This window comes from Heterocephalus glaber, unplaced genomic scaffold (genome assembly GCF_053883595.1).
Source record: "Heterocephalus glaber isolate CG9 unplaced genomic scaffold, H.glaber_assembly_v1.0 deba00000818, whole genome shotgun sequence".
Classification (NCBI taxonomy): domain Eukaryota; kingdom Metazoa; phylum Chordata; class Mammalia; order Rodentia; family Bathyergidae; genus Heterocephalus; species Heterocephalus glaber.
In genome coordinates, this window is record NW_028258164.1 from 14990993 (window position 1) to 15003373 (window position 12381).

At 33.7% G+C, this 12381-nt stretch overlaps 1 protein-coding gene across 33 annotated transcripts in view; it reads right to left on the minus strand.

Annotated features, from left to right (window-relative positions):
- Kmt2c (lysine methyltransferase 2C) overlaps nucleotides 1-12381 on the minus strand; it is a 268017-nt gene that overhangs the window by 84620 nt on the left and 171016 nt on the right. For all 33 annotated transcript variants that reach the window (XM_087207697.1, XM_087207695.1, XM_087207696.1 and 30 more), the window contains 3 exons: nucleotides 11488-12203; nucleotides 2469-2588; nucleotides 217-333 (listed from right to left, as the gene is read on the minus strand). In XM_087207697.1, coding sequence (XP_087063823.1) covers nucleotides 217-333; nucleotides 2469-2588; nucleotides 11488-12203 — 953 coding nt within the window. The remainder of the gene's footprint in view (nucleotides 1-216; nucleotides 334-2468; nucleotides 2589-11487; nucleotides 12204-12381) is intronic.

A 12381-nucleotide genomic window follows, 5' to 3' on the forward strand; every position in this document is an offset into this window, starting at 1 on the left:
ATAAGAGTTAAAAAGGAAAGTAAGAGAAAGCAGAAAATTTAATGAACAAAAACTTGATCAGAGACCGATTAAAATAACAAAAAAACAGAGATAGAGCAAAATTTAAAACAATCAGCCTATTGATGTGACTCTTCACACAGAAATATCTTACTACACATAAGATTCTCATCATTAACTGACATTTAAAGATCATAGCAAATATAAATAAACCCTTACCCCAGATAACACAACAGCTCCAATTCCACTTTTTAGTTTGGATCTGCCTCTGCCACCTCGTCCTGACAGCCCTGCACCTCGAGGTCTCCGCTTTCCTGGAAATCCAGAGCCACGGCCCTATGTAATAGATGGGGGCAGTCAGCACTCTATAAAAGCCCAGCAGTTTTAAACCCAAATGCCAATGGGATAAAACATTTTATTAAATGTCAACACAAATGAACACTTCTCTCTTTTATTCTGATTAGATGATGCATAACAGGAGACCAAGCTTTTTATATGTATCTTTATGCACTCTACAACTTAAAATATAAATATACAGTATGTATAACCTCTGAATTAAATAATGCACTCATCTTTGTGAATGTTCTTCATCAGCAGGCCTTGGCACTATTTTTCTAATAGCCACACCTAATTTAGATATTTCAATGTGCAACAAACTGTATTCAATATAAAGCCAATATAAGGAAGAACTCTTACTAATTGGTTGCTCAGGGATTACTGTAATAGCTGACATTTACTGAATACTTACTATGTACTGATCTAAGCACTTGTTACTCTCAGCAGACCCATAGAATATAGGTAGATGCTGTTTCATTATCCCTATTCTAGAGATGAATGTACTGAGGGATAACAAGTTTAAGTAGTTTGTCCAAGGTTATTGAGCTCGCAAGTCTGACTCCAGTCTCTGCTTTTTAACTTCTATTCTGTGCTGTTACATTGCATCAGTTAATTTTTGCTAGTATAAAACAGAATGAGGAAGGGTCCTGTTGTTAAAAGTCAATTTCATCTATTAACAAACAGTAGCCTTATAAACTAAACATTCCTGCCTCATTCTACCACAGTATTTAGAGAAAAAAATTATAGGCAAAATGACAAAAACCATAAAACCCTTGCTTTAAATAAACTGGATAATAAAATACTTGAAATAGGAATAATTTATCTGACTTTTTATCCAACACAAGAAAAAAAACCTTAAGGGGAAACGTTTTAAATTCCCTGACATTTTTAAGATGTAAGTACAAACAGGTTTTGAGTTTTGTTTTGTTTTTCTCTCCTTTTCTTTACACCCAGACTTATGTATTCTTCTGAGGGGAGGCATGGCACAAGTAAACCCATTATATATTTAAAATCATTGAATAATCAGGAAAATAAATGCTTCCTCTAACAAACTAAATAAGATGTTGTATCTTCAACTGATGCCATTTATCAGAGTTTGAGAAGGGAACTTATCCCTATTTAGCAGAATAGTTTCCAGGTCAAAAATGTATGGCTACACTGTGCTAAGAAGAATGAAAGGGAAGGGGGACCCTTGCATCCCTGTTCAGTTTTCAAAAGGTCTCTCCTTGTCTCCTCTCACCCTGTTCTCCTTTAAGTCCTTTGAGAGGTCTGTCAGCTTTTTAGAACAAGCGACAGACTGAAAAAGTTGTTTTATTTTCTTTTGTTAATTTTTAAAAAGGTATAAAATATTTTTTGAAGTTAAATAATTAAAAATCAAGCCTATAATAATCTCTCAATTTGCCCTAATATGCAATGATACAGATATAATTAAGAGAAGGCGGGTGGTATTTCCTATAAAACCATCAAATTAGTCACCTTTTATACTCTTAAAACAAGTATACGTTATTAAAAAATATTAAAACAAATATTTACAGCCTTATTCCAGAATATTACATATAGAATATGATGACAAGATATATTCTCTAGTCAACAAAGTATTTTAACTTTTGAGATGATTACTACTTTTTCACATTAATTTTTTTCCTTTCAAAATGTATTAATCTACTTACTTGTGGAACTAAGAGAATCATCCACCAATGACAAAGAAAAAGCTCTACAAGTGAGAGGTTAATACGCACAATGAATTATGCTGCAATTCTGATATTGTTCTTCCACTAATAGTTTTTTTTCTTCTCCAGGAAACATTTTATTTTATATCATGCATGAGGAAGTCCTTAATTACCTTTTAGTCTATGTGACAAGGATTTTCCCTCATAGAAACATAGAAACATTGGTAATAATAACAAAGAAATCAACCTTAAAAGTAGGTATTAAAATTTTACACTTGTAAAATTGCGATTTAACTTCCTCCTAGTCAAGATCTCTAAATCAAGCATGTTACTTCTTTACACTAAAATTTTGAGATTAAAAAAGTAGCTCTGGAAACAATCTACAAAGGTTTACTTCTTAACATCCAATAGGACAAAACAAATCAGAAAGAAATGATACATGAATGTAAATGCAATTTTATTTACCACTTTGATGCTCCAAATGGCACTGCCAGGAAGCTGCCTGGGTTTAAAAATTTCCCGACCTTCTGAAATGTCTGGGGACCAGGAAGGTGGGCTCACTGTATTATGAGTACTCCAAGCCCCCTAGGATATGGCAGGTGAGAAAATAGATGTATAAAACTCAGCAACATAAAAGGTCAAAGCCAGCAACTAAGGAATTTTCGAACAGCAAAAACAAATGCAAATGTATGGAAATTTAGGACAAACTGCTTTAAGAAAGGAAAAATAAGCTTATCACAATGACTTTATATTTAAATGTTTGCAGTTACAATTTACACATTTTATTCTGGTTGAAACATCATGACAATAAAACAAATTAAAAATTAAGGTTTCCATGACATCAACATTGACTCATGAACTGCAATTATAGTACCAAAAAAATAAAACTCAGTCACAATCCAAGAATTAACCCTAGAAGAAACTATTTAGGGATTTTTTTTCTTCTCAAGCATAACTGTGCTTGCTAGAAAGAAGAAATAGATAACCGTATATGCCAGTATTATAAACAACTGAATCAGTAGGCCAAAAACCATTATAAAAAACCTAAGTTATCAATAAATGCACACACTTCAAACTGTGGAAAATTTGTAATCTTAAAATATCATTATGATCTTAGTGATTAATTACTCTTCCCCCAGTGACCATTAGTTGTGGGTTTTGGTTTTGATTTCTGTTTTGGGAATATTTTATGGAGGTTGTACCCAAAAACTTAATTCAAAAAGTGAAGAAAAATTAAAGCACATTGTCCTAAATTTTCAAATTAAAATGCCTAAAGCACCTAATAAACTATATAAGAAATGTACCTTGTTAAAATAAAACTAAGGAATTTCCCTTCCAAGTAACTACATTCAGAAACAATCTGAACTAATCTGATGGAGATGCTAAACAACATAAAAAATGTTTACTTCATGAAGGTAAGATTTTTGAAGAAAATCACAAAACAAATGTCAAACATCAAAGAACCTATTCTGAATTAGGTAATTCAATAACACATACTAATATTTTACCAATTAAATGACCAAAAACTAAGACAAGGTATATTGTACTTACCAGATTTCTAGAATATCATTCAAACTACTAAGAATCCCATTCATTACATAAAAATACCACCAGGAATCTAACCAGCATGAGACAAGTTAATGAAATAACAGTACTATATTTGGAAACAAACTACACAAGGGAGAGACTGCTTTTAGTCCAGGGTCGTTGGAAACCTCTATGTCACCAAGAGTTCTTTCCCTGTCCTCATTTTACCCAAGCTCTCAACAGCTGGCACACAGCTCTGATGGGGTCAGTGACAGCACACCTACAGATGGATATATCAATGGCTTTAGGGTTGATCTTCCTACATCTCCCTCCACTTGAGGAGGGAGGAGTCTGGAGTCTCCCATGGCTGAAGCCCAGATCCTAAATATTATTATCTGTATCATCATCTTGGAAACTGTTGTCTCCCACATTCATACTGCTAGGTTTAATCTGTTCTAACAGCTAAAGAATTTAAGAGAGCTGAACAAAACCTACCACTATCAAATCCTATGGAAATTTTTGAAAATGCTATCTGGCAGAAATTGAATTAGAACCAAAGAACAATTATGTAATCCCAAAATTGATTAAAGTTGGTATTACCTTCTTTCTTTAGAGGTCCATTTCTCAAGTAAATTTAAAGTTATACAGGTGTTACAGGACTGCACAATAGAGAAATGGGACCAATAAAGGCACGTGGAGGGTAGGCTATTCGGGGCAAATTTCTATTAAAAGTCAAATCCTCTTGCTGGTTGTCAAAAATAATACCACTATTAAAGCTCAAGAGTACTTTTAGTTTTAAGAACAGCCAGAGAAGGTTTGGAGTCTCACAGGCAACTTTACACCTCCAAGTTCTAAGTCAAGCCTGGGTCCACAAGCTCCCAAAAATCTATATACAAAGCCAAAGTTGTTATTAAATAACAAATCTAATTTAGGGAAAGGAAAAATACTCAAGAGGCAGAACAGAAAGGAAGACAAGTGGTAAGAGAAACAGTAAACATAAGAATATCATTTGATTTCTTGGTAAATACATTCACTCATTGTGCACACTGGAGTGACGACAGCAAACATCTTAATGATTTAAGATAATTTTTTTACATAAAGAAGTCTTATTTACAAAACAGTTTAACATTAAATAAGAAATCAGAGGTGACTGTGATTTGATAAGGCACTGTAAAGGTACTGAAGCAGATGTCATCAGCTTTAGCCTTCAATAATTTCAGAACACAAACATGGTTTATGCTACCAATGGTTTTAAGCATAGCTTCAGAAGTACCACTACCAAGGAAAGTCTGGTGCTTCTTATCTGCACTTGTTTTCAGTTTGGCACTTCAGGGGGCTGTATTTTTAAAATATTTAAAACTATAGCTTCCCAGTGGTTTGGCAAAGAGCTTGTTAGACTTCAACTGGCCTGGGAATCGTCTCGAAATAAACACTCTGACTCAAAGGTGAGTCTGAAATTGATCCAACAAACTCCCAAGTGATGTCAATAAATATCCCTGGTCTCAGGCAAAAATGTCCGAGTAGCAAGAGTTTGATCTTTGTATTTTCTAGAAACATGTCTAAGCTTGCACTGAACTTTTCCTCTAGCCTTTTTCTGCTCTCTCAGAGTTAATCTGTGGTCTTCTCTACTGCAGCAAGTACACACATCTTGTATTTAATAGGCTACTGACTAGTTCTAAAAACCTGTATGATCATTAGGGAGCCTTGATGTCATCTTCACTACTACTTTGCAGTACAAATAATTAGCCGATCTGTTTCAGTACAAATATTTATTAGGCAAATTGTTTTAGGACCACCATTCCAGACTTACATATATACACTATTGGCATGTCTGCCAATGTCTCCACTTTCACAAAGTATTATCTGCATTATTTTGCAATTCAAGAAGTAAACAGTGGCATTTGCTATTTTATGTGTGTTATCATTAAATTCTAACAAAAACATATGATCTCATTTCATAGATGAGGAAAGTAAAGCATAGTTCCACAAGTAACTTGCTCAGCGCTCACAAACAATAATGGGAGGACAAAGGTTTGAATCCAAGCAACTACACTACAAAAATTTTCATGCTGCAGTAATCAATCTTTCCAAGTATCAATATTAGTAAAAGCTGGTATTTAGAATACAAAACATTTTTAAAATGTCACTTTTTTAAAAGGCACCATTTGTGTGGTGGCACATGCCTGTAATCCCAGCACTTGGGAGGCTGAGGCAGGAAGATTGCTTTGAGTTTGAGGCCAGCCTAAACTACATAATGAGACTGTCTCAAAAAAAAAAAAAGAAAAAAGCACCATTGTATTTAAAACAATGCAAGTGGAAATCACAAGTAGCATGTACCCTGCCTCTTTTATTCTTTATAACAATTTCACTGAAGGGTCCATTACACAGGTTTTACCTTTTAAGCATCCAAGAATAGATGATTAAAGCTAAAGCATGTTTACATTATATAAAGAAATGTTTCAAAATCACAACAGTTTTAATTAAATGCTAGATAATACATCTAACTTTATTATTTTAAAACAAAACAAAACCTCAAAAGAATGACAGTATTTCTTGCTAAGGGTTTTTACATTTGCAAGCCAGAAATGGCTTCTTCTGTTTAAAAGGAGAAAGAGCCAGGTGTGGGGGCACCCACCCATAACTCCAGCTCCTAGGGAGGCTGAGGAGGAGTGAGGGGAAGGTCACAAGCCAAGCCAGCCTGGGCAACTTAGCAAGGCACTGACTAAAAATAAAAACAAAACTAGGCTGGTGATGTAACTCAATGGGTGGGGTGGGGTTAGGTAGAGGAATAAAGGAAAGAAAAAAGGGAGGAAGGGAGGAAAACTTTGTTAACTGTTAACAAAACTATAAATCCTATACAGTTCATAGTTCTGGGATCTTGTTTTTCTCTCACAGCAATAGATTATGAAACGGATATACTATTTTGAAACACGCCAACTAAAATGATGTTGTAGTACACAGTATATGATTAACATTCTACAATTCATCATAAGATACTTAAATTGATGAAAAATAAGAAATCCAGGTCACAAAGTAATGGAAAAGTAGTTATGATCTAATGAAATACTATCTTTGGAAATCTATAATGAAGAAACTTCTTTATGAGAAGGTCTCAATATATATAACTCTTAGAACTTGTAGAAATTCCTAAGCTTTCAGCATATATAATGGTAACAACAAGAAATGATGGAAAAGTAAAAAAAATAAAAAATGAAGGAATTCTTAGAATTTGTTTAAAAGTTATCAAAATACAGTATCTGTATTTTTTACAAAATTTTCTTGAAATATTTACTGAAAGTCAAACTATTTCATAGAATGTTTAATGAAAATTGACGACCATGGAAGCAATTACTACATGACAGTCTCAAGTAGATTAGTCATGTTATTATCTTCGGTAAAAGATTATACAAATCTTATCAGAATACAAGATGACTTAGGTTACTATTATCTCAGAATTTCCAAATTAGAATGGATAAATACAACTGTAAAATGAAGACTTAAATATAAGTATGATTTGATATGATGGATTAAAATTTCTATACTACTTTCTACTTTTTAAAAGCATTTCTAATAGTTTTGTGTTTAATTCATTTTAAAAACCAGTAAATCAAAGAGTAACACATTCTCTAATTCAGCGCTCCACTTGCAGGGATGGGATCAAAGAATATCCTCAAGAGGCTGTATTTTAACTGGTCTAGGAAGGAGCCATTACAATGATGTTTTAAAAGTATCGATTCAGCTTCATCTGACAGCAGCCAGCTTGAAGCTTAGCTGCCATGACTGCCCCTGAGTCAACCTGGTTGGCTGTCCAAGCATGTTTCCCAGTATACCCTAAATAAGTAAACCCAGTCAGACAGTATATGAACTTTGCCACCAACACTTGGAATGTGACCCACATCTTTGAAACTGGCTTAAATGAAACAAGTACATTCCAGATTGAAGTACAGTGTAGTCATTTTTGTCCTGCCCACATGTAAGTCTCCCACTTCTGACCCAAATGGTAGGGATCTACTTGGGTCTTACTGCATCCAGGACCACACTTTTTGCTCCAGAACCAAAGCTCCTCAGGGGACTACAGTACGTGGCAGGGCCAATAACCACTTTTCTAAACCCAAGTCTCAATATTAATGTACCTATAATACTGAAAAATTCAAAAATCTTCATAAATGCGAAGTCCATAAGTGCATAAAAAGATCTGAAAGTGTCCAACTTGCTCCTTATTACTGTTCCCAGAAACTTCCTTATCCTACTACCTGTTAGATCTAATTTTTTCTTCTTATCTTTGTGAAATCTTGTGTTAGAAATGGGCAACAAAACAAAACAAAAAAACAAGAATCTCATCCTACACACATTTAAAATATTGGTCATTATTTCTATAGTCGCTAGTCTGGTTCTGAAAAATATACTTGTGATATATCTAAAATATGTCAGAAGCAAATGAGCATTGTATTTATTAAACATCTAAAATCTTACATATAAAAAGTAGAATGTAATACATTAAATTTAGTTACTAACCTCCTGGTAAATAAAAACAATCCTATATGGTTTGCCATTTAATAATGGACTTCCAACACTAGAGACAAAGATTCTTTTTGTCCAGACATCTTAAGATTCAGAAAATTCCCTAAATTTTGTTATGTATATGGGTTGTGTGTTGATAACTTAATATGCACTTAAAATTTAGTGATTTATAGTAAACTGATTTATGAGTAACTGGAGAAATCAGAATATTTCTACTTCATTCCTTAAAAAATAGTGAAAGCAAACAGTACTCCTAGCTTAGTCTTAAATCTGACTTTTTAAAAATTTCACCAATAATTCTGTAATTGACATTTGTTCTTTCTCAAACGCTTTTGTCTGATACTTCCCAGTAAAGTAGCCACTAATCACATATGGCTACTTAGTACTCCTAATATTGTTAGTCCAAATTGAGACATGTTTTAAGTGCAAAAACACAAGCAGATTTCAAACACCTAACTTTAAAAAGTCATATAAAGGGGCCAAGGATTTAGCTCAGTGGTTCCACCTCCTGCCTCCCAAGAGCAAAGTCCCGAGTTTGATCCCTGGTACCAAAAAAACAAAACAAAACAATACAAAGTCATATAAAGTATCTCATTCATTTTCATGTTGGTTAAATGCTAAATAATATTTTGAATGTGTTGGTTTAAATATGTTAAAATTAAGTTCACCTGCTTCTGTTTGACTACTAAAAATGTTTAAATTATACGAGACTTATATTTATATTGGTCAGGACTGGCTACCCTTCTACTAATTTATACCTCCAAATATTTCTCAATAATTTGATCAGTAGTTTTTACATCAAAATTTAAATCTTTCAGATTTTGTTTCTAAATAAATTACTCATTTAATTTTGAAGCTGAGAAAGGTTCATATACTAGAAAATCATTCAGATAAATATCTAGCCAGGCATGCCACTGCATGTGATAATCCTGGAATCCCAGCACTCTAGGACACTAAGGCAGGAGAATGGCAAGTCTGAACCCAACCCGACAACTTAGGGACTTAGATCCTGTCTCAAAAATAAAAAATAAAGGGCTAGGGATATAATATAGTTCCATGCAAATGCCCTAGAGTCAAATTGCAATAAATAATAATGGATGAATCAATCTATCTATCTGGCTACTATGGGACAGGATTTCATAAACCAAATTCACAGTTCTTTGAATAGTATTACCAGCATAGTAGGAACAACTAAAGAATCAATGACATTCAAAAAAATACAGAAGTATCAGTAGTGTTGTGTTGATGATCAAAAAGTACCTAGAAACCAAATTTTACATCACAATCATAGCCATGAAAATCTATCTCATTTTTGACCCAATCCCCACTGCCAAGAATTTGTAAATGAATCACTCAGTTAAACCAGAAGTATGACACAAAATACCTAGTATCAAAGGAATTCATGTAACACAATAATGGACCTTAGTATTTCCAATGTATACACACTTCTGTTATATACAGGGTAGGTATTATGGCCCCGGTGCTTCAGCAATGGAAAAGCCATCTCCAGTTCACACTCTACACAGTAACAATACTAGCAGCAAGTCTTGAAGCAGAAGCTTGTTTTGCTACATAACAAACACCAAAACTGGAAGACTAAAAGAACAAAGGAAGAAAACATGGCCTACAAATTGCTTATGAATTAGCAGTAAATGATTAAGGAGTAATAAGAAAGAGAGTGGCAGCTAGTAATACAATATTATCAAATTTGGGAACTAAAAGACAATATAGCAGAAGCAATAGCAAATATCAAGATGTGGCTTATAAGATGGGGTAAGGCAGAAAGGAAAAAAAAACATACACATATACAAATAACACAAAACAGTTTGGAATAAAAGTCAACAGAAAAAAATAGTCCAGGCTAGAGATTTTAGCACAGTGCAAGATCACTTGCCTAGTGTGCCAAAATAGTTTGATCCCCAAAACCACAAAAAATAAACAAGTCTTAATGTACTGAATCTAGTTTCTCTGTTGGAACAAGTCTCAAAAAAGGAAAGATTTCAGTAAAATTCAACAGAAAATTTGATGTAGTATCTTTAAGATCCAAACCTGGGCCGGGAATGTAGCTCAGTGGCACTGGCAAGCACAAGGTCCTGAGTTCGATCCCCAAACACACCCCCCAAAAAAAGATGCAAACCAAAAGTAAATTTGAGATTCAAGTTTCTATTGCTAAAGTTTTATCAGTTAGAACTGCAGAATTATTACATAATTATGTATTTTGTAAAAAAGACTTACCAAGGCAAAGAAAAAAACCTCTTAGTACTAAAGATATAAATATTAAAGAAAATACTTAGGGAAAAAAAGCACATATACATAATTTTGGTTTACTGCATCTCTTGGCCATAGAGAAATATCCAAATTTCGTATGATAATCTGCTTTTGATGTAACTTATCAATAAAGAATAAAAAATATATCTGGGATTTATTTAAAGAATAAATTTCACATCAAAATAAAAGTTGGATCTTTTTAAAACAAGCTTTCTGACTAAAATTAATGGATCCAGATTAATTTATTATTCCTTTAAAATTCAGACTGTAATTGCTAGGAGCAATTTAAAACAAGAAACTTAAAACTTCAAATTACCATGATGACTAAACACTTCTCTACTGTTTGGTATCTTGGCATTTTAAAAAAGACTTCAGTAGTAGCAATTACAATACTCAGTGATTATTAGCTAAAATATCTTCATCTATATACATAGTCTCACTTGGATCACATTTAAAAATTCTCTCCTGAAAGGCAGAATCCACAGCACTTAAAATAATAATGAGAGGAGTTCCCTCACTTCAGGAAGATCAACGATACAATTCTAGGACTTTTTCCATAAAACACTGAAATAAGTCCTAGCTTGGGGAAAAAAATCCACAAGTGTTAGTTATCAATTAATGAAAACATCAAAATGAGATTCCCCTACATAAAAAAATTCCCTTTATAAATCTTACTGCTTATGCAGCTAAAAATATACACACTGGATATATCAGTAAATAACTTACAGGTGAAAATAAATATTAGTTACTGCATATCCAGAACTTTGCTGTTTTTAAAGAACTAAAAAAAAAAAATTTTAAGAGCTTCCTGTGAGGGCCGGGGATTTAGCTCCGTGGTTCTGCCACCTGCTTTGCAAACTCAAGGTCCCAAGTTCAATCCCCAGTATCAAAAAAAAAAAAAAGAGTTTCCTATGAGAAACTATAATAGATCACTTTTATGTTGCAACTAAGTTAAAATATCAAATATCATTGTAAGTTTAATAAATTACATTCTTCATTAATAGCATTTTCTAAATAATGACAAAAATACATTAAGTCAACACTACATCTGAGTTCCCCTACAGGACAGAAAAGGCTCCCCTACAACTAAAAGGTACATGTACAATTTCTATTTTATCTAACAACTGCTCCCATATTTTCTCTGTCAATATCATTAAAATCACCCTACCTGTTTGGATCGTGGTCTACCAGGAGAAAATTTTCTTTTGGTAATAGCTGGTTTACCCATGCCAATTTTTGGAGTGACTGAGATGTAAGTTGTTGGCATGATGTTGCCAGCAGAAGAACTGAGAGTTGAAGAGTAACTATGCAGCATGTCATGTGAAGGCAAATCTGAAGAAAGTGTTGGAGAGGAAGACGTATTTGCCTTGCCTATGTCTGCTGATGGTGAAAACGGTGACTCTGCCTCAGATGGTAATTTTACAGATTTATCTCCTGGGCATAAACCATCTTTCACACAACTCTCAACTGCAGAAGTCATTTCAAGATCCATGAACCCAGCAGAAAATTCAGAATTTTCTTTCTGTTCTATCTCTTCTTGTACTCTTTCTGCAATCAACTGTTCCTTAGAACATGAAGTACTTTCCTCACTTGGGGATACTAAGGCCGCTGGTGGAACAGTGACAGATTCAATGGTTGACGCCGAAGGCCGTGGTTCTTCTTTGCATACCACCCCTTCAGGTTCATGTAACAATTGTAGTTCTTCCTGCTGCACAACAATCTGGTGCGTAAGGACTTCAATATCTTCTGTCACTTCCATTTTGTCTTCCTTTTCATCTTCATCATGAAGATGTGACACTTTAGAAGGCATTTCCATTTTTTCACTAGCAATGTCACAAGAAATCTCATTTTCCAATTCAGAATTCATTTTATTTGGGGATGTTCCTATAAAATTCAGATAATACTTATTATAGTAAGGTTCATACAACATTCTAAGTGTTTAACTATGAATAGGTATAAAATATTTGGCTAAATCACCACTGAAGTGTAAAGATATTCATCAAGAAAGGCAACTATTTCAGTTAATAAAAGCCAAACTGCACAAGGACTTATGGATCAGAAT